At 48.4% G+C, this 25,312-nt stretch overlaps 1 protein-coding gene across 5 annotated transcripts in view; it reads left to right on the top strand.

The window, feature by feature from the left end:
* Nucleotides 1–24,962, top strand: part of NSD1 (nuclear receptor binding SET domain protein 1) — a 56,178-nt gene extending 31,216 nt beyond the window's left edge. For 3 of the 5 annotated variants that reach the window (XM_041397579.1, XM_041397583.1, XM_041397582.1), the window contains exons 11-23: nt 2,952–3,095; nt 3,522–3,645; nt 4,432–4,632; nt 6,028–6,207; nt 6,536–6,692; nt 6,988–7,193; nt 7,745–7,857; nt 10,320–10,589; nt 11,837–11,953; nt 13,108–13,249; nt 13,665–13,771; nt 16,995–17,199; nt 20,099–24,962. In XM_041397579.1, coding sequence (XP_041253513.1) covers nt 2,952–3,095; nt 3,522–3,645; nt 4,432–4,632; nt 6,028–6,207; nt 6,536–6,692; nt 6,988–7,193; nt 7,745–7,857; nt 10,320–10,589; nt 11,837–11,953; nt 13,108–13,249; nt 13,665–13,771; nt 16,995–17,199; nt 20,099–22,452 — 4,320 coding nt within the window. In that variant the 3' untranslated portion in view covers nt 22,453–24,962. The remainder of the gene's footprint in view (nt 1–2,951; nt 3,096–3,521; nt 3,646–4,431; nt 4,633–6,027; nt 6,208–6,535; nt 6,693–6,987; nt 7,194–7,744; nt 7,858–10,319; nt 10,590–11,836; nt 11,954–13,107; nt 13,250–13,664; nt 13,772–16,994; nt 17,200–20,098) is intronic. The other 2 variants (XM_041397581.1, XM_041397580.1) reach the window with 2 other exon arrangements.
* The last annotated feature ends 350 nt before the right edge of the window (nt 24,963–25,312 follow it).

The following is a 25,312-nucleotide window of genomic DNA, read 5'->3' as shown; positions in this document are numbered from 1 at the left end:
CAAGCACATTTTGCCTTTTAGGAATGAGCCAGTTATCAGCAAGTGTAGGGGAAGCAAGACTTCCTGGGAGAGGCAGGACGCCTCTGGGCCTCTCGCCATCGCCTCTCACTTCCAGTGGCCCAGGTTCAGCAGCAGGCAGGATAGTCAGTATGTATTTCAGGAGCCAATTATAGATCAATATTGTTATATTTGTTGTTGTAACACAGTTTACAGGAGAACACAAACCTCACACCACTTCAAACAGTTCCAGCCATCCTGTTGTATTTTGGAAAGGGCATTTGTGATAAAGTTACTAAATTGGTGTGATACCCTTGGTCCATGTAAGCTTTCCTGTGCTGGTGTTAGTGTTCTTTTTGAAGCGTGCTCAGCTGGACTAATGTGTAAAAACAGCCTGTACAAATACCTTTGCCAGTGCTGGGCAGGGCCAGTTAAAATTGTCTGCTCTACCCACTCAGAGACAGCAAATTCTCTGTGAAAAGAGGGGCAGCTCAGAGCAGCAAAGATCTAGGCCGTGGCTCTGAGTCCTGTACTCACTACTGACTGCAGAGGAAACCCAGTCTTAGCTGCCTCTAGATGTAGACATTTGTATTCAGTATCAGAAGTCAGGTATGGTGTAAACCATGCCAAAAAAAAAGGTCAATGCTTGGCACCTTTGCCAGCCTCCCTTTCTATGTAATTGTGTCTCTCTAGCTGCTGTGGTGGGTGTTCATCCCCTGGCTTAGGTGAGTATTGGGATGCTGTGGAGTTGCAGTTGTGCTTTCATGTGGAATTCAGACCATGCTGCTCCCTCAGTGACTGCACACACTGGGAAAGGAGCTCCACTTTGCTAGAAAAAATACATGGTTGGATGATACAGCCCAGGGAAGCCTTGGATCCAGCTGCCTTCCAAGGAAAAGAGGGCAGAGGAAAGCTTGTCAGCCTGGGCTGAGCTAAGCAGCTTTCTCTGACCTTGCCTGTCTGTGGAGCCAGGAGTGCAAATTTACAACATCAGGGCAGTAAGAGATTGACAGAATGGGATGGGAAATGCTGTTGAAATGGTTGTCAAGGTTGTGAGCCGAGGTCAGGCTGTGCCAAAGAACAGGTCAGGCTTTGGGATTGTGCCAGACACAGCAGCAGGGATGGTTCTGGAAGAAGACCTGGGATGAGCCTTTCTTTCTGCAGGAGGTCTGTAGTGTTGCAGTGGTTGTGCTGGGCAGAGGAAGGAGGGGAAACAGTGGCAGATCCTTGAGTGGCAATGCCCTTTTCCATGTTCACAAAGGATGGGCCTTGCTCATCCTGTCTAGCTCTGGGCAGTTCTCTGGGAGCAGTATTAGAGCAAGGCTGTACTCTGTAAGGTATGTTGGACTGGCAGTAGCCTGTAGTTGGGGCTTGGCTTTTTTTTTCTTCTTTTTTTCTCTCAATAAAGTCAGTTTATACCATTCACTTTTGTAATGTGTACTTCAATATACCCTCAGTGCATCTGTGCATCATTGTTCCACAGAAGGCACATGGCTTTAAAGTGTCCCCAAATAAAGTCATACTGGTACATTCAGGGAACAGGGGAAACACCAACAGTTCAGGCAAAGAAAGCATCATTATCTGAGCAGAATACTAGCTCCAGGTTCTTCCAGCTTTATGTCCTTTGTTTGCCTAGATTCAGAATGTGTTCAAAAGGCATTCCATTCAGCTTACAAGCTTTAGTAGCACCACAGCTCAGACTTTCCCATACAGAAAGTGGTGCAAAGCTCCCTCTTGTGATTGTTAGCTGGACAGGCTTGCACCAAGCAGGTCTGGAGGTGTGGGAGTGATGGCTGCTGCTTCTGCCAGCACTTAGAATTCTCACAAGGTCTCTCAGGTGTACTATTTGTGCCTGGGTATACAATGGCTACAGCTTGGTGACCCAGGGAGGAGCTGGCAGCTGTGCGCTGAGATCACTCAGCTACCTGCAGTGAGCTGGCTTATTTAAAAGTGGCAGAGTCCTTAAAATGTTCTGGCTCAAAGCACGTAGCTCAAGGCATCATTTCAATGCAGTATTAATGTCCTTAAATTGTACCTACTCTGAAGTGGCAGCTGGGGCTGCTGAGGCCACTGAAGTGTTCCCTAGAACTCCCAAGTGGGCTGAAGCTGGAAGGATGGTATTTCCAGGCTCTTAGTTGCCTGTCCTGACAAAATCTGTGGCACTGCTGCTGGGTGTAGCTGCAGGACAGCTGTATTTTGTGGCAGAAACAAATGTCTCTAGGATACATGCTGTGCTTTGCTCCTAACAGTGCCTGGCAGGTGCCATGGACACTGGGAAGGAAGCCTTGTGGCAGGATCCTTGACTTGGCCTGTGAGTGTGTGCTTGGGCCTTTATCATTTGAAAGCCAGCCTCTCCCCAGGATGGTTTTTCCCCAGTGGATGTTGCAGGCAGTGCTGTATGCTCGTTCAGGACGGTGGGAGACTCCACACCTCAGTCAGGATGGGGTGTGAATGCCCTGCTGTGCTGCTGCTTTTGGGGTTGGCTGACTTCATACCAGCACAGGCCTTGAGTACCTTTGTGTCTCTATTTTTCATGGGTTAGGACAAGCTGAGATAAGTGTAGAGGAAAATGTAGTTCTTTTAGTGTGTGACAGGTGCTATGAAGATTGAGGTTTTTCATTTGTATTTCTAGTGCAAGTAGATACTGGGGTGCTTCTGACTTCTTAGCCAACCTGATTTGTTTCCATTCAGGGCTGATTCCTTGCTCAGAGAGGGGTTATGCACAGGAAGATAATTGTGTTGAGTGTGTATTTTTAATCAGCTGGTAAACTAAGAGCTCTTTCCTTTCCTTTCGTGTAAATCTTTTGGTGGAACTGTAATGGGGGATGTTCTCTCCAGGGTGGGTAACACACAGATCACCTGCCAAACCCATTAAGTGCTCAGTGACTGAATTTGTAGTTTCCAAGTCAGGATAGGTGCTACTGACAATCCTAATCCTAGTTTTCTCTTTAAAGGGGGAGACATCGGTTCATGGGACTGCTGCAAGCCCCAAAGAGGGTCATGAGGAGGGGTCAGAGAATGACCATGGAGTGCCTTCGTCCAAAAAGATGCAGGGGGAGCGTGGAGGAGGAGCAGCTCTCAAGGAGAATGTGTGTCAGGTAGTGTTCTGAAGAAATCTCTCTGAAACTATCCCACTGTAAAGTGTTTCTGTGTAAGTTCTGGGACACATTGGTGCCCCAGGTAAGCCCAGGTAGCCTCCAAGTGCTTATTATAGAATTAACCAGCTTTTTGCACTACGTGTCAAGCATTTCTCCTGCATTAGCCTTTCTTCCTCTTAAACTTCACAGAGGTTAGGGAGATGTGACCAGCGTAAGATACATTTTACCCAATGTAGGATATCAGGGTTGGATGGTAAATAACAGTGGTTATACACAAACTACCTGAATTAACTGACACAAGGAAAATGTAGCATTTTTCCCCGGGGGGTCTCTGCCGGCCTTTCTGGCCAGCACGGGGGTTGCCGCTGTGTGGGATGCTTCTGGGAAGAAAATTGCTCAAGCTGATACTGTGTTTCTTTCCCACAGATCTGTGAGAAGCCAGGGGAGTTGTTGCTGTGTGAGGCGCAGTGCTGTGGTGCTTTCCACCTGCAGTGCCTTGGGCTCTCCGAGATGCCGAAGGGCAAATTCATCTGCAATGAGTGTTCCACAGGTAGGGCAGCTTCTGTGGGGGCAGGACTGTGGGCTTGCCTGGTGCTTCCTTGGCTGGAGTGATGTGCCTGCTGTGGAGCTGCTGGGTAGCTCTCAGTGCTCAGATTATTGGTTTGGTGTCTGATAATGACTTTCTAATTAGAATCACAGGGTGAGTTGGGTTGGAAGGGACCTTAAAGATCATCAAATTCCACCCCCCTGCCACAGGCAGGAGCACCTTCTACTAGACCAGGTTGCTCCAAGCCCTGTCCAACCTGAGCTTGAACACTTCCAGATATGAGGCATCCACAGCTTCTCTGGGCAACCTGTGCTATGACCTCACCACCCTCATTTTTTCCTAATGTTTAATCTAAACCTAGTCTTTATTGATTTGAAGCCTTTAATAATGGCTTCAAATATTTGCCAGCCTTACTGTTGATTCAGACTTGGTGTACAAAGAAGTGAATGTCCATGATCTGCTGGGAAAGAGATTCTTACCTGGGACTATGGAGAGGGGTCTGGTGGGGAGGAGAAGTTTTTTCTGGCTGGAAAGGAGGAATCTCAAAGTGGGGTTATTGACTTTTTAAAATTTTCTTTTCTCCCTGACCTGAAGTCTCAGCTATAATAATATTTATTTTGATGTGGAATTCTACTGCAGCTTCAGGCCAAACCAGCCTGGTGCAGAGACCAGTGCTCTGGGATGGGTGCAGCAGGCTGGGAAGTTGTGCTGTGCTATTAGGCAGCCTGGTGACAGCACCAGGCCCTCCTTTAGCCCTCCTGTGTGACCAGTGTGTTGCTCTTTCTCCAGGGGTCCACACCTGCTTTGTGTGCAAGAGCTGCGGGGAGGACGTGAAGCGGTGCTTGCTGCCCCTCTGTGGGAAGTATTACCACGAAGCCTGCATACAGAAATACCCACCCACAGTCATGCAGAACAAGGGCTTCCGCTGCTCCCTGCACATCTGCATGACCTGCCATGCTGCTAACCCAGCAAACATCTCTGCCTCCAAAGGTACCTGAGTCCTCCAGGGTGGTCTGGGGCGTGCAGTCACCTGGTTTTTCTTTGTTTCGTGTCCAGCTGGTTCACCAGTTCTTTGCTCTGTTGCCTTTGTGTCCTTGCCACAGCACTGGCTGTGTTTGCTGAGGAGTGGCTGCTCTGCTCCCAGGGGAGTGGAAGGGGTGGTGTCAGAGCGAGAGGCTCTGCAGCACTCCCCATGGCCGGCCATGGCAGCTGGAATGTTCTCAGGCTGTCCCGAGGCTCGGATTCCTGCACGCCCAGCCTTGCCTCAGGCCTCAGTGGGTTTTTGAGTAAATCTCTGGAGCTGTACAGACACGCTTGGGTTTCTCCCACCTGCTCCTCACTGTGCCAGTGCTGCAGATGGTGCCTTGCTTAGCAGCACGGGCTGTCAACACAGCGGCATCGAGAGCAGCACAGGGCAAACTATGATATTGTTCTACTAATCCATTTTTTTCTGTGTAAACTCTCATCTTGTAGTGGAGACACCCCTGGGCTAAGCTTCCTAGGCAAACATTTGTTTGAGCTGTTTGCAGCAATGCCTTGACCTTTACTTCACATGATCAAACTTAAAACTTTTGTGATTGCTGTGTATGTTTGCTTCTAATGCTGCCTTTCTTTAATCCTTGGTATCTTAAGATGGGTGACAATAAGACCGGCTCTATTTTTATCCTCAGAGTCTGTGTCAAAGTAGGCTTTTTTTGCCCCCGTTTATCAATATTTGGTGTAGAAAACAGCACCAGGGCCAAAAGCCCACAGCCAGCCACTTCCCCACTGAACATTTGGTGACTGGCTGCTGCTTCTCAATGGTCACATTTAGCCCTTTTCTTCCACCTATTCTTCCTGTTTATAGTCTGCTGTGAGGAACTGAAAATGGGCTCTCAAAAACCTCACATAAACTAGGCCTGTAGGGAAGTCTGAATTGCCTGGAAGTTCTGGAATTTCAGGGTAAAATCTGATAAACAAGAGGCAAGTGCTTGTGTTTTCAGAAACTACATGGATGATTTCATTATGTGCAGCTAAGCACTTGGAACACCCCATCTGTAATTACTGTCGGAGCTGATTTAGTAATTATTTGTGTATGATAGGAAGCAGTCCCAGTCTGTGAACTCTTGAACTGTTTCTGCACAGCATGCAGGAGATTTTTCACTTCTAAATAATGCAATTTTATTTTAGGTTGTAGGTATTACAGATTTTATAATTTTATATATATTTAGTTACATTAAATAACTTAATAGAAATCCGGTGAGTATATCATGGGTGGTCTATAAAAATTAAAAATCAGCTTCCTTCTCCAAAGCTCATTTTGAGCTTAGGTATGAGTAGAGTCTAGTTGTAGTGGGAAGGAGTGGTGATCCTTCAGAGGCTGACTGCTGTGGCTGTCGGTGCCAGGTCGCCTGATGCGCTGCGTGCGGTGTCCGGTCGCGTATCACTCCAACGACTTCTGCCTGGCCGCCGGCTCCGTGGTCCTGGCCTCCAACAGCATCATCTGCCCCAACCACTTCACGGCGCGCCGGGGCTGCCGCAACCACGAGCACGTCAACGTCAGCTGGTGCTTTGTCTGCTCGGAAGGTGAGGTGCTCAGCCCTGGGTCCCCTGGCACCAGGGAATGCCCTGCCCAGAATTTGTTACAAAGGGCAGGAGCTTTTCTCATCCAGAATGTCCCAATGGGAGCTGCAGAGAGCAGACTGCCTCTCTGTCTTTCCACATTTAAGTCCAGCTTCAGGCTAGGACCTTTTCTGGCTTATCAGAAGAGTTCTCTTTTCACCTTGAATAGGGCTCAACTTTTGAAAAGGGCTTGCAGGAGACCATCATTCCCTTTTTTCCATGTCTGTCTGGAAATGGGGAGTGCAGGGCTTCTGCACAGTGACTGATAAATTTCTCCTGTTTCTCTTTGCAGGGGGCAGCCTTTTATGCTGCGAGTCATGCCCGGCTGCGTTTCACCGTGAGTGTCTAAACATTGAGATGCCAGAGGGAAGCTGGTATTGTAATGATTGCAAGGCAGGCAAAAAGCCACACTACAAAGAAGTAGTCTGGGTGAAAGTTGGGCGCTACAGGTAGGTGAAGATAGAACAGACTTGTCCCCATCCCTTCTTCATGCAGTGCTCATGGTGATGGAGGTGAGGAGCTGCTCCTCTCTGCAGGGTTCATTGCAGCAGGCCTCTGCATTTTTTGCATGCACATTGCTGGTAAAATGTGAGCTTTCCTTCTCCAGTAGCCTCTTTTCTCCCCACCAGCCTTGCTGGTAAGCCCTCACACACTTTTTCCCATGTCTCCATGCAGTAGCATACTTTTGAGGTGGCTGGAAGTGGGGAAAGCCAGAGGTTTCATCTGCCCTTTCCTGTGTTGCAGGTGGTGGCCAGCTGAGATTTGCCATCCTAGGACAATTCCTGTCAACATCCAGAAAATGAAACATGACATCGGTGAGTTCCCTGTGCTGTTCTTTGGCTCCAAGGACTACCTGTGGACCCACCAGGCTCGTGTGTTCCCTTACATGGAAGGTGATGTCAGCAGCAAAGACAAGATGGGAAAGGGCGTGGATGGCATATACAAGAAAGGTAACTTGTCTTCATCCAAGGAAGTACATGGTCTTACCCTCTTGATTCCTCTTTGGAAAAGTGTCATTCATGTAGCAGAGAAAAATGTATTCTTATAACTGAAGTGAAATTAATTGTGTAGAATGAGCTGCTGCTTATGTATCATCCAGCATGCTCAGAGTGTTTGTTTGACTCCCAGAGAGGGAGAAGGGTATGCAGGTCTCAAATGCTTGTCCAGTTCTGACATAATGTCTCAAAATTCAAGTGAGCTTCTGCTGTGTCAGCTTCCCTGTGTGTAATAGAGTCATTATCTTGATATAAACATGCACTTGAGAGTTGTGGGTGTAGCTGCCTGGCATCTCTGCCCAAGAGGGCAGGCAAAGATGGCCAACAGATGGGATGCTTCATCACCCATGAGCAGGCCCTTGACTTTAATTTCTGCACTTCCCTGCTGCATTGGCCTTTTCTTCACCCTCCTCTGTTGAACCATGTGAGCACTGGCTGGACAGTGGCTGCTCAGCTCTGCGTGAGCAGAGGGAGTTCCTCATAACAGAGCCTGTTCTGTCACTTAGCTCTTCAGGAAGCTGCTGTGAGATTTGAAGAATTGAAAGCACAGAAAGAACTGAGACAACTTCAGGAAGACAAAAAGAATGACAAGAAACCTCCTCCCTACAAACACATCAAGGTGAGGGGAGGTGGTGGGGGGCAGGTGTGGAAGAGAAGTCTTGAGCTGTCGGTGCAGGTGATTTACAGGTATACAGAAACATTTCTGATGTTTGGGTGTCTGGCTGTTCTTGAAGGTTCCTTTGATCCTCTTTCCATCCTCAGCAAGCTGGGCTGCACTGACAGAGGAGCTCTGGTCTGCTGGAACAGATCTGATCATGTCTGTGCTGACCATGTCAGTTGTGTGATCCAAAGGAAGTGTCTGTGTACCTTGAGAACTCAGGGGAGAGGGTTGGTAATGCTCAGTGTGGTCAAATGCTCCGTGCTGCTGATGGCAAGGTGGACAAACCAGGACAGGAGGTGGTCAGGGTGCAGTGCAGCAAGGCTGTGTGGAGCGTGTGCTAACCCACAGTATCTTCTATCATCTGCTATTGTTTTATTTCTCTTTCTGTATCAGTTGGTGACTGAACAGAAATACTGAAGCATGTGTATAGGCTGCAATATCAGCCCTTTTCCTCAGTTTTGGGGAACTATTCACATTAAGGGCTGTTAAATATTACTGTTATTATTGAGTTAGAATTGGAGCAGCAATAGCTACAGGACAGAGGTGACTTGAGAGCTGGGGCCAAGCATGTGCCTGTGTCTGAGAAGTGGGTCCCAACTGACCAGGAACCCATTGACTCAGGGACTGTGTTCTTTTTTCCTGCTTCTTTTACTGCTTCTGTCTTCTCTTTTTTTATGTGGCAAAATATGAAAGCTTAACTGGTTTCTGGCACTTTTTGTATCTAGCTAGGATTTTTAGGCAGGCAGGTATATCCTGCATGAGTTACTGTGTGGTGTACAGAGCCCAACTGAATGCTGTGGCAGAAGTATGGGCCTGGCAGCTTCAGCAGAGGAAGTAGTTTCTCATTATAGCTATTTTTAGGCCTCTCTGGCCACAACATGAAGGAACTTTGGAAGCAGTTTAGAGCCTTTGAAATACCCTTTTATATAAATAATGACGGTTGTGGTCATTAGTCATGGCAGCTCTTCTGAGGTCTGGGTGCAAGCTGTCGGTCTCTCTGAAAGCAAAGCAGTTTGCAGGAGCAGATGGTGAACTGGAGAAGGCTTCAGGATGGAATGGATGAAGCTGTTTGTGTCCACTCCTTCTAAGAATGTCAGCACCTCAAGTGCATCCCAAGGAACACCCACCTGAGAGGCTGCTGCAAAATACACTTGGGATCCTTCATCATGTCAGGCTTGTGATGAGTCCAAACATTGCCCTGCTTTGGTTTTTTTCTCAGCAGTGCCTCAGAGAATAGGGAAGGTGTGCTGGGCATATGTGGTGTGCAGTGGCAGTACTAGAGCAGTACCAGTAGTGGATTGACCCAATCCTGTGAGTCTTGCCACTCTTAATGAGTCTGGGTAAGAGATGGGAAGCAGCAGAGGAGAACCTGAGTGACAAGGAAGGTTGGAGGTGGGGCACAGTTCTAGGAGAAAGGTGGGGGGGAGACTGTGTTGAAGTGATTTAATGGGGGGTTTCTGCAGGGTTTGTGTTTAAACAAAGGGGAATCAGGACTGGGCCAGCCTCAGACAGGCTGTCAATGTGGAAAGTCTCTGGGTGGGACTAGGTAATTTATATGGGGGCTGGAATAGGTTTGCTAAAATCCCTTCCTTTCATGTTCTGGGAGAGGAGAGTGAGACAGTGGTTCACCCAGGGAAAGAGCAACAAGGAACTTTTCTTCAGTGTCTCTCTCCAAAGTCCTGACTTTCTGTTGCCTGCTTTTCAGCCTTTGCTGCCTTTAACCAAACCCCAAGGACCCAGCTCATGCCACAGACACGCCAGTCGCTTCTCCACCTGGTGCTGCACTCTGCTTCCTTCTGGAGCGGTTTTTAGAGAGCTCCTTGCCTTAACTCTGAGCTCCTCTTTGTGTCTTCCAACCCCAGCCTTGTCTGGTTTGGCTTCCATTTACATCTGCAGGACAGTTGGGTAGGGAGGTAACTGCATGGTAGGCCTTGTGTCACAGGTGTGACATCTGAGGGCACAAACCAGCTTGAAGGTAACATTCAAAAATCAGGGCAGTAAGGGAAAGCTGAGGAAAAGCACCTGACACTCAGACTGGAAAAGGTGCAGTTTGATGCAGAAAGTGGTTTGGTGCTGATCACAGGGATGCTGTGTGCCCAGCAAGAGCACTGGGCTGGCCACTTGAGCTGGATGATGGGAGGGGGACACTTGGCAGCCTCTCACCTTGCAAGGGTCGCAGAATATTCACTGCACCAGGTGCTGCTAATGGGGAACCTGCATCCTCCTGAGCTCTTTCCTCTAACCTGCCTCTCGAAATAGCATTCCCAGAAGTACAGCTGTGCCTGTACTTGTGTCCTTCTGCCCTTTGCTGTCACTAAGTCACCACAGCCCGTCAGCTCATAGGCAAGGGTGGAGTACAGAAGTGCCTGTCGGGGTAACCTGTAGCTCCCAAGAGCTCATGTCCCTCGTGTGCATTGAAGGTGAACCGGCCGGTGGGGAAGGTGCAGATCTTCACGGCAGACCTGTCCGAGATTCCGCGCTGCAACTGCAAACCCACGGACGAGAACCCCTGCGGCCTGGACTCGGAGTGCATCAACCGCATGCTGCTCTACGAGTGCCACCCCCTGGTGTGTCCTGCTGGAGAGCGCTGCCAGAACCAGTGCTTCTCCAAGCGCCAGTACCCCGAGGTCCAGATCTTCCGCACGCTGGCACGAGGCTGGGGCTTGCAGGCCAAGACAGACATCAGGAAGGTACCTGCGCTCTTTCTGTGTCGTTTCGTCTTGTCGCTTCTCTCTTGGTCGCTCTTGGTTTGAAAAGTGAGTTTGAAGAAGACTTCTTGCTGTAGAATGTCATTTAGAAAGAAAATTTGATTTAATCTTTCCTGTTTTGGCTCAGCTGACCGAGAAAATTATTTGCATGTTGATGTCCCACAGGGTAAGAAAGGTGATTGCTTGGTCAGTCTGCTTGTAAGAACAATGGGATGGTGCTCAGGATTTCCAGATGGGGAACAATGATTATTCCTCCCCCCCACTGTTGACTAGCCAGGCTTATCCAGCGTGAGAATCTTGTGTCAGAAACAGAAAACAGGGCTTGGAACTTAAAAAAGGGCAGTGTCTTGGACATGGCTGTTATTACTGCTGAAACTGATTATCTCCACCTAAAACACTTGTATGTGTTTTTTAAATGCAAAGAAGAACAATTCTTTGGACACACATCTGTGCTGAATGAAGGAGGAGGAATGTTAAATCCAAAAGAACCCCAAAGCTAATAAAGGATAAAGTGAAACAGAGGACTATTAGCATAGTAAGAGAAGAATGTCTGAAAAGGGAGTAGTGATGACATGATAAGAGGGAGGCCCTGATAGAAGAGGCAAAATGTGAGTCTGTCCTGTTGAAAACTTTGCTGGCTGCCGTGCCATTAGTTAAAGGATATCTCTGCCATTCCATGTGCTTGTTTCACTTTCAGCAGACAGTCTGGAAACAGAAAATATTCAGTTATTTAGTGGGGGGACCTGTTAGCCCCACTGGAGCAGAGCTGGGTTTCTCTTTAATGGCTGGAGTACTTGACCACAGGAGAGCTTCTGCACTCACTGCAGGAGCAGGTGCTCCAGGTGCATCCTGCTGCTCCGTATGTTGGTCCCCAAAGGGATATTGTTTTCAGCTGGAATGCAATTAGGGCTGTGCTTTGAGCTTTGCAGCAAAGTGCTGTTCTTGTGGTTAACTTCTGTGCTGTCCCTGGATGCTTATTCTTTCTTTGGCACAAAGAATAACCTGGTGGTCACAGTTCTTTATTTAATTTATTTTGAGTTATTTGAGCGTGTGAAACGGATGTATGGTTCAGGGCTCTTGGTGAAGGTTACAGGCCAAACTGGCTGCAGAGCACAGGGAGAGATTTTTAGGAAGGAAACAGGAGCTAAGTTCCAGCACAAAGGTGGACGTCCCTCCATCCTGCAGATAATTTGTCTTGTCTTATGAACTTGTTGTTTTGTGTCTGGCAGGGTGAATTTGTTAATGAGTATGTTGGGGAGCTCATTGACGAAGAGGAGTGCCGGGCCCGAATCCGCTATGCTCAGGAGCACGACATCACCAATTTCTACATGTTGACACTGGATAAGGTATGTGCAAGGAATCTCCTGCCAGCATCCTGAACAGAAGTAAAAAGATGGGAAGGAAGGCATGATACTCCATCTAGCAAAAAGATGCTAAACATTGCTGATGAGCTGGTCTGCATTTCCTCTGAAATGCCTAATGAATTAATGTGTAATAGAGGAGCTTCAGGCTGGATTTCAGGGTTAGGAGGAAAGTCTGAACAGGCATTGCCTGAGTGTATTCATTAGAGCTGAGGACAGTTGTCTGAGGGCTGTAGATCCTACTTCAGCATAAGAGGCTGAATTTGAGAACATTGGGATCCTTCCCAGCAGCTGAACTTTGGAGAGCCCAGAACAGGGTTGGTGTGTGCCAGAAGAGGCATGTAAGTTATAGGCACAGGAAGACCTTCATCTGAGTTCAGATCTCAGGTCTTGCTGTTCTGAGTAGATTGATGGATTTAGTTACACCCACAGGCTCCCCAGTGGGTCCTGCAGATGAGGTTGTTGCTATGAACCTCCTGGTTTTCAGAGGTTTAAGTGATTTTGTCAGCTGCTTTCCCTACTTTTTCACTCAGCCATGGAAAGATGAGAAGGAAACCATGAAAGCAAACATGGGGAGGAAGCTCTACAGTGTGGGACAGGATAACAGTGGCTGCTTTGTCTTTCCCCTCGTCCTGCTGTACATTCACACTGACCATATCTTGTTCTCCTTGTATGGCTGATGGGGCAGACCCAAGTGTTAATATCTCCCTCATTACTACAAAAGCAAATCTCAGTGGCAGCTTCCCTCTCCTCTCCAGCCCCATAACAAGCTGTGCACCAGTGTACCTCAGCTAACACACTCTTCCTGTTTTCCTTCCATACCCTAACATGTAAGAAATAGGAACTGCTGTTTTGCTTTCAAGCAGAAGTTGGGGCCTGGAACCACAAGCACTGCCTTGGAAATGTGTGGGGGTGGTGTTTATCCAGTACTGATGCCACAGGGAGACTTTGTTTCCCAGAAAGCAACAGTGGCACTGTCCTGGCTGTTTGGGAGCCCTGTGTCTTTGAGGAGGAGGATGATGTGCAGGAGGCTGCCGTGTGATCTGCCAGCACTGGCCAGAGGCGTCAGAGCTGGTTGATTGCAGCTGATGACAGCTGATTGAAATGTGGTTTTCTGGGGTTTTTTTTTTGCAATCCAGGATCGAATCATTGACGCTGGGCCAAAGGGCAACTATGCTCGGTTCATGAACCATTGCTGCCAGCCCAACTGTGAGACTCAGAAGTGGTGTGTGAATGGTGACACTCGGGTCGGGCTCTTCGCACTTGTAAATATCAAAGCTGGTAAGGAACACACTGTCAATGCCTGCAGTGGCCTCGGGGGTTCTGTAAGGAAAAGGGAGGGTTTGTAGCTATCTGGAAGGAGATTTAATTTTTATTTTCATTGGGGTATTCATGTGGCTTAGCAGCAGCACTAACATAATGAAACACATGTAGCCGTTGTATCAGTGGAGGCTGACACAGGGCCCTGCTACAGATTCAATGCCCTTTTTAGCTGTAAAATGTGGTAGGGGTGAGGGGTTGCACTGAATTTTCAATCTACACAGATCTTTGGAGAGATTAATAGTTTGGTGTCCTTGTGTAGTAGTGGCAGTCATTTGTGACACTGTATTTAAAAAGTGCTTTTACCTTAGCAGTAAAACATTCTACTGTGTAATTCATTAACAACTTGCTTGGTTTTGATCTGCTTTTGTGCCAGGGACTGAGCTGACTTTCAACTACAATCTGGAGTGTTTGGGAAATGGAAAGACCGTTTGTAAATGTGGTGCCCCAAACTGCAGTGGCTTCCTAGGAGTAAGGCCAAAGGTATGATGCCTCCTTTAAGCTTTTGTTCTTGCAGATTGCCTCTTTGCATAGATGTGTATCAATCGTTGGTTGCAGAGGTTTCTGGTTGAAGAGATCATTTAAGTGTGGCCATGGGAACAGTGCTTGAAATGAGTTAAATATTCGAGTTTTCATTCTGAGAGCAAGTCTTAGTCTTCAGTTATCAGAGTTGCTATAAATAACGACAGGAAGCTTTATTTTACACTGAAAGAGTAAAAGAAAGAGAGTGTTTTTTTAAAATTTTTTTAAAAATTTTCTACTTCTTATCATGACATTTTCCATAGCACTGGAGGAGCAAAGAACAGGCATGGGAAAGACGTCATTAGATAACCAAGAAAACACAGCTCAGCCCATTTCCCAAAGTGAAGGCTCCCAAAGTAAATTGTGAGCATGCATGGAACGGCAGCAGACTCACATTCCTTCACACTGAAGTTGCTTTAGAGCCAAAGGCTGCTACTTCACCATCTATTCTCCAGTAAAGTTCTTGGTTTTATTCTGGTTTTAATGAAAGGACCGATTTTTACACATCAGACAGACATAAGAAATCTGCCATATCTGTAGTTGAAAAACCACCAGCTTTTAGAGCTCACTGGCTTTTTGAGGGCTTCGATTTGTAACTGTAATGTTGCAGTAACAGGAATTGATTTCAATTACCTCCTTGTGTGAGCTGGTTCTCACTGGGAAAAGGAAAAAACAGGAGCAGTTGGCCGAGTTCCCAGCTGTCACCCGCTAAATCTATGTCTCAGCTGTTGGTTTGTTACAAGTGCTTCACCAAATCAGTCTGTAATCCCTCTGCTCTGGCATGTGGATCCTGCCGTGCCCACAGTTAAGGGTTAAAAACCTCCAGCAGCACAGTTGTTGAGCCCCATCAAAATATAGGGAAGGTTTTATGAATTCTCCAGAGATTAGTTCTTCAGAAAAATTAACTCACAAAAATAAAAAATTGATGTCTTCAGAAGCTGGCAGATGAGGGGAGTGGCACATCTGATGTATTTAGCTCCTTTTTGGGTTGCAATTTAAAGTTCAATTGATTTTGTGCTGCCCCTGTGTTATACATGGCTTGACTGTCATTTTTGCCTTGAAATTGCAGGTGCATGATGGAAATGAGAGAAAGGTGCCCTTTAGTTGGCATTCATGTTCCATTGTGATATCTGAGGCTCTCATTCCATCTTGATGAGATGGGCTAAGAACAGTACCGAGAAAACAATACCTTGGGGTGTTTTTTTAAAGTATTCTTCTCACAATAGATGCATTTTTAAGCTTCCTGAAGATACAGCAAGACAAAACTGATTATACTCAAGTTCACTCTTAAAAGTGCCTTCTAACCGGGAGTGTGGAGGAATGTTTGGGAGTCTGTGGTACTGCAGGGAGCAAGTGGGAATCGCTTAGTCCAGCTGTTAGACCTCTCTTAGACTTTCAAAATAGCTATGAAGGGATTTTCTTGTTCTCTTTGTAATTAGATGGCCAGGAACTAGGCGCTGAAAATCGGGGGCATAGGTTAGGTGGGGGCATTTCAGTGCCTGCATTTTCAGTGATAAGGAAGAGCTGGCTTGTCCCCATTATCAGGGGGAATGATGGTATGAAAGCAGAAACATCCACATGTGAATGGGAAGGAAACAATCAAGAGATGTAACTCCTTGGTGACAGGAAAGCTGGATAGCAAACTGTAGAGTTCTGAAATTATAAGTCTGGAGACCAAGGTTTTTAAATGTTTTGGTGATGAAAATATTATGCACGATACTTTTGAAGAATAAAGGATGTAAAAATTGCTTCATAGGCATTGTCTCAGCACACAGAGATGTCTGCATGGAGAACACATATTTGAACACAAAGAGATGTAGAAAATGGCACAGAATTTAGCTCATGTCTCTTTAGATAAACTAAAGTGATGGTGCTTTGGTAAGGTCAGGACTTGGGGCAAGAAGCATCATCTTTGTGGAGTTGAGTGTTCCACACAATGGGAGGCTCAGCCTGGCTTGGAGGGGGAGTTGGAAGAGCAGGGTTGGAGGAAGCCTTAGGCCAGAGAAAAGAGCACTTGAACCATTTAGTTGCCTGTTCTGGGTCCAGTTGTAGTTACTTCACTACACAGATAATTTAACTATAGTGATCATGCAGAGTTCAATTCTCATTGGAGTGGGAGAGTGAGAGGATGGGGCAGTTGCAAAGGAATAACTGGGTGTGAGGGAATGGAGATTGGATATTCCACAGTACACACCTGGAGAGTGAACAGCAGAAACAAATCCACCATGAGAAGGTCGTGGTGGAGAAGGAGGCACTGTGCAGCTCAGCTGCTGAGCTGTGGTGGGACACAGCTGTGGAAAAGGCAAATGGGGGCAGTGCTTTGGGGGAATTTCCTGTTCTTTTGGCTAAGTGTTTTTGTCTTTGTATGAGAGGTGTTATCTGAGGTAGCATGTTTATTCTGTAACTTTCGTTTGGGACAAATGTACTCAATAAAGGCAAATGGGGGCAGTGCTTTGGGGGAATTTCCTGTTCTTTTGGCTAAGTGTTTTTGTCTTTGTATGAGAGGTGTTATCTGAGGTAGCATGTGTAATTCTGTAACTTTACTTTGGGACAAATGTACTCAAGGGCAGAGAAAAGCCACTGGGAAGACTGAGTGTGTAGACTGTGAAAGTTTCAGTTTGCAAGCAGGAGAGTGTGTCCTAGAGGTTTCTTCAGGGAGACAGAAAAGCTTCAAATGTTGAATTTGATGATCTTGGAGGTCTTTTCCAGCTGTAAAGATTTTGTGATTCTGGTGCAAAAGAACACCATTGACACAAGAACAAATAGGTCTAAACTGATGACAGATAAATTCATACTGAAATTGGAGAGGGAAGTGATGAATGTGAAAAAGTGCAGGAAGGCCCTGAATAGATTCTGTGAGTCATGGGTGCCAGGACACCTGACTACTTTGACCTGAAGATCTGGGAGAGGTGGCACGAGCTCAGTGACACCAGGCAGCCCCAGCTCCTCATTCTGCTGTTGCTAGTTAGATAAATCCCATATCCAGTCAAGCTTTGCTGCATGACTTCCAGGCTCTTTCAAAATAACTGGGAGCTTTTTGCTGTATTAACTTGCTTGCCAAATACCGAGCAGCACTAGAGATGCTGCACAGGTCCCAGGTATAGCTGGCAGTGGGATTTGTGTCAGCAGGGTTTGCAGCAGGAAGGGAGCAGGTGGATGTTAACCAACATCTTTTCACCCCCAGAGCCAGCCCAGTCTCAGCGAGGAGAAGTCCAAGAAGCTGAAGAGGCGGCCGCAGATGAAGCGCAGGTCGCAGGCGGAGGTGATGAAGGAGCGGGAGGACGAGTGCTTCAGCTGCGGGGACGGCGGGCAGCTGGTCTCTTGTAAGAAGTCAGGCTGCCCCAAGGTGTACCACGCTGACTGCCTCAACCTGACCAAGAGACCTGCAGGTCAGTGCTCTGCTTGGCTCACAGTGTTGGCTCTGGGTGACCTTGCCTTCTATTCACAGCTTCGTAACGTTTAGAGAAATCCTTCTCACTTGAACAGATCTTGTTGCCCAACCAACCCAGCCCTGGTTTGCACCCCACTGTGACTGCAAAAAGGTGAACTAGTTGCTGAAAGGGGAGCTGGTCCTTGCCTAAGAGGTGGTGCTTGTGAATTGACCCCATTCTTGGGGCTGCAGAGCATAATCCAAACAATAGCTGAGGTATTGGTCATCACACTGGCTGTTTACCCAAAGTTGAAGACAATTGTGAGTTGAATGGTGAGGAGAAGCGATGCTGGAAAATAGGAGTTAGAAAAGAATCTCTTAATTGTCTGAATACCCATTAGTTCATAAGTAAGAGAGCAGTACCAAAGCATATTTAGTATGTGTGACATGAGGACAAAAATTGAAATAAAAAAATACTCAAAAACTACAGGCCAGCCTCCAGCCTGCTCGCCTACTTTCCATTTGCAAAGTTTCTCCTAACAGCCTGACTTAAAAACACAAAGAATTGCCAGCTCTCTGATACATTTTTTTATATAGTGCAAGATTGTTGTCTCAGTCCTTTTCTGGCTTGTACAAACATAGCCTGAAGTTTTTATTCTTGATCTACTCTGGACCATGTCCCACTTGCCTACACTTTTTTTTTAAAACTGGAAACAAGTATTTTAGCAGCATTGCAGCTGAGGCCTTGCTTATTCTGACAGAAAAGAATAATTATATTTTGGTTTTTACATAAAATTTCTTCGGAAATTATGTTTTACTTCTTTTGCAAAAAATAACTTATATTGATGTGATGTTGATGGTTTGCTTTATCCTTCTTGAGTTTTCATCTTGATCCTTTTCTCGTATTTATTTCTTGCTCTTGCAATCCTGTTTTGCACCTGTCTTTATTTAATTACACCTTGTTGGTGCAAGAGCATTTGTCCAGTTTAAATTCTGAGCCTGTCCAACTGGATTTTTTCAGTCCCTTACAGGCTCGATGTTATCTACCTGTATCTGTAAGAGTATTTGCTGTTCTGCTTTCAGAAATTTAAATTATTGTACAGATTAAAATACATTCCTGAAGGATGTAATTTGAAATGCCTCCTCAGTTTGCCACAAGACCATTAATAACTGTTTTTTGAGAATAATTTTCAGTCAGTTGTAGCAATTTTACTCTTTTTACACATAGGCAGTGATTTTCATACCCTGCTCCTTGGAGTATCATTCAGGACATGAAAGGTTCAGCACTTTCTACTTCAAATGTTTCCTCTGCCATGGGCATTGCTGTCAAGTAATTGGAATTTCCTGCTTGTTTGCATGTTTGCTAATTGTGTGATCTTACTTCCAAGAGCTCTGGGCTGTCCCTGGAGAGAGTGCTTATTCATTAGACCTTTTTATCCTGTCAAAGACCATTAGAGTGGTTTGAAAGGATTTATCCTTTCTGCAACAAAGGATCAGGTTTTGACTTTTTTTATTTTCCATCTGTACAAATGACCTCTATAAGAGTGGTCGCAGGGTCTTGGCAGTGTTGTGTGGCTCTCTGGGATGCTGCTGGTGCAGGGGGAGCAGTGACAGCCTGTGCTGCAGCAGCATGAGCCAGGAACAGGGGAGACCATGGGAAGTGTTAAACATCCTCACTTGGAAAAAAATGCTGAAAAATTGGAAAAGATACATAAAAGCAGAGTGCATATTTTGAGACTGGAACAGAATCCTTGGACTGGCTTCAAAGGAGGGGAAAAAGTTACTACGTGTTGCCTTCAACCCCAGGGGAAAAGCAGCGTGAGAGAGGGGAGTGGAGAGCTGCTGTTGCACAGCTCCAGGGAGCAATGCCCACAGCTGCTCAGTGCTGTTCTGCAGGAACCAGCCTCCTTGGAAAGGAGCTGGTAGCCATAGGTCTGTGGGCTTGGTTCAGCCAGGCTGGGAAGTGCTCTGGCCTGGCTGGTGTCCGTGGTTGCCCTCTGGCTCAGGGCTCTGTGTCGGGGCTGCTCTCTGAGGAGCTGCTCCCCACAGCAAGGCAGGGAGCTGGAGAGATGGGGGGGTGTGGGGAGCTGGGAGAGCACAGAGGCACAGGTGTATTTGGAAAAACAGCTTTGCTCATCCTGTGCTCAGGGGCTCAGCGTGTACCTGGTTGTGTCCACGAACTGGAAGCACTTGGTAGAGCCAGACACAGCCTTGGCTGAGGGAGCAGGAGGCTGAGCCAGTGAGATCATCTACAAGTGAGAAAAGCAGCAATGTCTGAAGTGTAATGCTGTGTTTTGCCTACTGGTGGTATTGGCACTGATGGTCAGTAGGTTCACTGTGAAGATGGAGCTGCTGGGGGAGCAGCTTTGCTTTATCGTGGCCATAGATGGCCAGAGGTTAAGGATGTGCCTTTGGCTTCAGAGACAATAGGAACTTAGCCCTTGTGATCACTGCTCTCTCACTTCTTCTTTCTAAAAAACAGGAAGGGAGGTTTCTGACCCAGAATTAATAGATGAATCTGACATGTTAGCTTAAAAAGTCCTTTGGGTGTTGTGCACAGATAACCGCTGCTGTTCTCTATGAAAATCAGAGCTACAGAGATGTGCAAACTGGGGATGTCTGCTCCTCTCTAGACACCTCTGTTGGTCAGTGCTGTGCAGGAGCCAGATGGGCTTTTGGTCTGAGCTGATGTGGCTTGTGTTTGTCATGATTGTCATTGCCCTTGCTGCTTCTGAGAATGCAGATTGATGTTAATTGCCTGTCAAGCTAAGGCGGAAACTGAAGAGGACGTGTAGAATTGTATGTGGGTATTACAGGAGTGTTCTCACTTTCCCCTGAACTCCCTTTGCAGCAGGCCTTTGTCTCTTGCCCATGTCCTACTCCTGAAGTGTGTCTTTTCTCCCATGTCCATGCTGCAGGAAAGTGGGAGTGCCCGTGGCATCAGTGTGACGTGTGTGGTAAGGAAGCAGCTTCGTTCTGCGAGATGTGCCCCAGGTCCTTCTGCAAGCAGCACCGGGAAGGAATGCTCTTCATCTCCAAGCTGGATGGACGATTGTGCTGCACAGAACATGATCCCTGTGGGCCTCACCCTCTAGAGCCAGGAGAAATTCGTGAGTATGCACCTCCCATAGAAGGCCTGACTAACGGTGAGGACACCCAGCCACCAGAGCAGCTGCCTGCAGAAACAGAGGCAGACACAGACCTGAGTGTTCAGCCCCTGGACAGCCTACCTCAGTCTGTGGCCCTCAGACTGCAGTCACCAGAAAAGCCCCCTGCTACCCTAGCGCTGAGGCTGCCTTCTTCAGACAAGCCCCCCACCACCCTTGCCCTGAGGTTGCAGCCATCAAACAAGCCCCCCACCACCCTGGCCCTCAGGCTACCTTCACCAGACAAACCACCTGCCACCCTGGCTCTGAGACTGCCACCGTCAAATAAACCCCCCGCCACCTTGTCACTGAGGCTGAAGCCATCCAACAAACCCTCCACCACCCTCTCGCTGCGGCTTCAGCCTTCGGACAAACCTCCCACCACCCTGTCGCTCCGCCTGCAGCCATCAGACAAGCCCCAGGCTGCCCTGTCCCTGAGGCTGCAGTCAGAGAAGCAGCCCATCATTGTAGCGCTGCGGCCTCAGCAGCCCGACAAACCTCCCAGCAACGCGGTGCTCTGGCCGCTGGACGAGGCCTCCAGCGACGCCTCGCAGCCTCAGCTGCCGAGCAAATCTCCCCCAGGATCACCTCAGTCCCCATTGGATGAGTCACTTGTTACTGCTGCTGACCTGCAGCTCCAGCTGGCAGATGAGACTCCTGATGCCCCCGAGGTTTTGGAGTTATCGGACAAGCCCCTCATTGACAGCAGGGCCCAGCAGCCCGAGCTGCTGGATGAGTTCCCCGTGAAATGCCTGCATCCTCCACTGTCTGACAGACTCCTCGCCACGGTGGGGATGCTGCAGTCCCAGCCGGAGGATGAGCCTCCTGAGGCCGATCAGCTCCAGCCGCTGGACGACTCCTCTGCCCAGAGTCCGCAGCTGCAGGCTGTGCAAGAGGCTTCCAGCTCTGTGGTGCCGCAGGTCCCAGCGTTGGAGATGGCTTCCAGTCCTGAGGTGCTGTGGTCTGTTTCCGTTGAAAAAGTTCCAGACTCCCCAGTCTCACGAGTCCTGCCCTCAGAGAAGGCTCCTGGATCAGCAGTACCACAATCCCCGCCTCTAGAAAAGGCTTCCTTCTCTGGCACAGTGCGGGTCTCAGACACAGAGAAGTCTCCCAGCTCTGGGTCACCCCGTCCCCTGCCTCCAGAGAAGGCTGCTGATTCGGGTATGCCTCAGATCCTGCCCACAGAGAAGGCTCCCAGCTCAGGGTTGCCATGGTCCCTGTCTCCGGAGAAGGCCCCTGGCTCCCGGTCACCGCAGGTCCTGCCCACAGAGAAGGGTCTCAGCTCAGGGGCCCTTCGGATCCCGCTCACACAGAAGTCTCTCTCCCCTGGGGTGCTGCGACCCCTTCCTCCGGAGAAGGCTGCTGACTCCGGGGCCCTGCGGGTTCTTCCTTTGGAAAAGGCTCTCAGCTCTGGGGTGTCTCGGTCTCAGCTCTTGGAGAGGCCTCTCACTCTTACAGCCCCTGTATCCTGGCCTCAGGCATCGGATAAGCTGGCTCCTGCTGTGGCTCCTCGGCCTCAAGCCTTAGACAAGCCTCTAGCTGCATCAGCTCCCAGGCTGTTGCTGTCAGAGAAGGCGCTGCGTCCCGTCGACCAGAACGCTCAGCTCAAGGAGAGAGGAGCCCCAGCCATGGAGCTGAGTCCCCAGCAGAAAGAGAGGACCATGTTAGCTGGGGAGCAAATCTCTTGGTCTGCTGGGAAGGTGGTGACACAGGTTGGACAAGTACCTTGGCCTACAGAGAAACTACAGACGCACGAGCAAAGCCACTGGTCCACCACGAAAACCCTGACGCCTGCGGAGCAGCCTTCCCGGACAGCAGAGAAACTACCAGAGCCAACCCTTCAGCCCAGCTGGGAAGTGGCCTCAGCCCCCTCGGAGCAGACCCCGTGGACATCAGAGAGATTGTGTGCATTCGAGCAGACCCCTCGGCCAGCCAGGGAAGCGCCGGTGCCCCCGGAGCAGATGGAGTGGCTTGTCACGAACGTTCAGACAATTGATCAGATTACTTGGCTGAGTGGAAAAGCACAGACTCCTCGGGGGCAGGACCCTTTGCCTGAACAAAACACAGCGCTAGCCCGTAACCAGGATTCTGTCTGTCGTGAGTTGGCTGACTCAGAGCCAAAGTGAGGTTGGTGAATATGGGAGGCAGGTCTCAAGTCGTTTAATGTTTAGGGAGGGGGAATCTTTGTTTTGTTTTTTTTATTCACTTCCCTGAGCCCAGCCCCTAACCCATGCACATCCCATCCATATTCTCTTGTGACGTGAGCAAGGACATTCTCTTAAATCTTGAGTCTGGCCCAGCCAGAGGGAGAGAGCATCCGTGACCTTTTCCTCTTCCTTTTACAAATGGTAAAGCTGAAATAAAGAGTCCACTCTGGGTAAAAATCTCCAATTCCATTGAAATGGTCACATTACTGATCCAGCATGTTCAAGCTCCAGGTTTGATTTGTAGGTGAGTTCTTAGGCACAGCCAGGGCCTTGCTCTTGTTACTGCATTTAAAGAAAATGGATCAGTCAGGCTGCCCTGCCACTGGAGATGTTTCAGGGATCATGTGGTGAGCAGTCAGGTGTATGTCCTTACCAGACTCCAGAAGCAGGGAAGGGATTTTATGTCACCTGCCCAGGTCTGTGTCCCTGCAGGGCGTTGCTTTACGAGGTTTGTCCATGTGTTTACTGGGACATGCTGTGTGTGTGGTTTGCTCAAGGACAGGGATCATCTCCAGTGAGATGGGAGAGGAGCTCCTGCACTCGCTCTGTGCAGTTTTCTTCAGCAATAGGCAGTATCCATTCAGGCTCCTTTTTTACAGAGCTGCGACTGGCCAGGCCCAAGAAGCAGGAAATCTGGAGGAAGTCAGGGAAAAGAGAGATCTTGGAAGAAGTCATCTGGGAGATTTTTCATTCTTGTGTCCTAATCCTTTAGCACAGGATGCGCGGAGTGTTTTCCTGCACTTGACAACGTAGTGACCCATAAAGCAGCAGTAGCGGAGCAGAGCAGAGTGGGTTCCTGGAGGTGCTGAGCACTGCCCTGCCAGGGGGACAGTGCTCCCTTTCAAATTTCCATCCAGTCTCTTCTAGACCTCTGTTGTCAGCGTGAGCCAGCGGACTGAGCAGTCCCTTCTCCCTTTGCCTCAGATGTGTTCAGGACGCGTTCCCATCGCACCTGGTATTGCCAGCAGCAAGCCAAGCCTGTCCTGCTCACTGCTCAGAGGCGAGGGTGGCGTAGCTGGATCGGGACCCATCTCAACACCTTCCCCTTTGTGTAGCTTCTGGCTTAACCCTTCTACAACCAAAGGAGACTTGAATTAACTGGACTGTGTTGGTGTGCATGTGTGTGTGCGCGTGTGCGTCCATCCAACTGAATTGTAGTTCTCACACTGGAACACGGTGGGCTCCAGCAGCTGCCTGGCTTTCTTTTTTTCTCTTCTCCCTTTTACAGTGAAGGCGATGTTTAGTACCTGGTGGTCATCGGGCTGGTGTCCAGACTAGGCCTGCTGAAAGCCGTTCACTCAAGCGTTGAGGCAGAAGTTGGTTTGGCTGTGGTGCTCGTGGGGCAGGCAGTAGAGTCCCAGGGACCTGCAGCATCTTGTGACCACCGGCACCCTCGCAGGCAGGAGGAGGACAGACCTCCTTTGGTGGCACTGCCTGGCCTGGATAGGGTTGGTGTCCTGCCGAGGAAACGCTGCTGACCAGCTTTTTCCCACTCTCACAACACATTACCTCTGTAATTACCTGAGCTCCACCAGTCTGGGGCCACAGCCTCGGATCTCCGTGCCGCCGCCAGACCCTTGCGCAGCTCCAGTGTGTGTATCCTTCTCCTTCTCCTTCCAGGCAGATCCACAGGCCCCTCCCCAGGAAGGGAGAGTTCAGCCCCATGCTGACCTCCTTCCTCCAACATGGGAGCAGGTCCTTGTTCCCACCTGGCTTGCGAGTGCCTGCTGCTCCCAGAGCAGACGGTCTTGAGCTTTGCAGTTTTCTATGAAGGGAGGCAGACACCTGTACCAAGACAAATCCTGATTCTCCTTTCCTGATGTGTGCACCCTGAGACAACGTCCTGCTGTAGAGGCCGGGTGTGCTGGGCACAAGGGGACATTACCAGTGCTATCTCTCCTCTAGTCCGAATCATTTCAGATCCTTTGTAGAATAGCTCACAACTTGGAAAAGCTTTATGGCTTATGGAAACTTTCTTGTTTAATGTTGTTTTTTTTCTGGGAAGACTGGCAGGTCAGTTCCTGCTTGCTGCTGAAACTAAGGAAATGCAAGCAGCTTGCATTTCTGCGTGACTCCTCCACAAAGGGAATCAGGACAACTCAGATCCATTGAGAGAGAAGATTACCTTAAGGGCATTCATTAAGGTTTTTTAAACAAAAATTTAAAAAATAATTATGGCGTTCAGTATATTAAGTATTTATCATGTGTGAGAAGGAAAATAAATCTTGAATTTACATTTATAAGCCTTCCCATGAGCTGGACTTAGTCATGTAGATTGTGTAAGTAGGGTTTCCTCAGTGCCAGCACCCAGCTAGCTCCCACTGTAACCAGAGAGGTCTCTGCACTGCTCTGTCCACCTCTGCTTCGCATTGTCACGTGTTAACTAGTTACTTGTTTCATGAAAAAATAAACTGTGAATATTTTTGGTGCAGGCTTTTTTAAATCTGTAAAATGGAGAAGTTCTCAGCGAATTCTCACAAGAGCAGGTTTGAAAAAAATCACTTCTATAAATCGCGGGCTCACATGGCAAGATGAGGCTCATGGCAGCAGCCACCTTTCATGCCAGCAGGTGCTTACCCAAAAGCTTGTTTGGAACAGTGAATGTGGATCAAACCATTGCATGGCATTTTCCACAGCCTACTTTGCTGCAGCTACTGTACCCCCTCTCTCTTCTTGTCTCCCTTTTCCACAAGGATCCAGGTTTCTGGCTTCTTATCTTGCAGCTGCTGTTGGGAAGTTGAGTTCAGCTTAGCTAGGAGGCTGCTTGGCTGGTGCTGAG

Source organism: Onychostruthus taczanowskii, unplaced genomic scaffold, assembly GCF_017590055.1.
Source record: "Onychostruthus taczanowskii isolate IOZ18803 unplaced genomic scaffold, ASM1759005v1 scaffold14, whole genome shotgun sequence".
NCBI classification, from domain to species: domain Eukaryota; kingdom Metazoa; phylum Chordata; class Aves; order Passeriformes; family Passeridae; genus Onychostruthus; species Onychostruthus taczanowskii.
The sequence above is the reverse complement of the archived record's forward strand: the minus strand, read 5'-3'. Positions and strand labels throughout refer to the sequence as shown.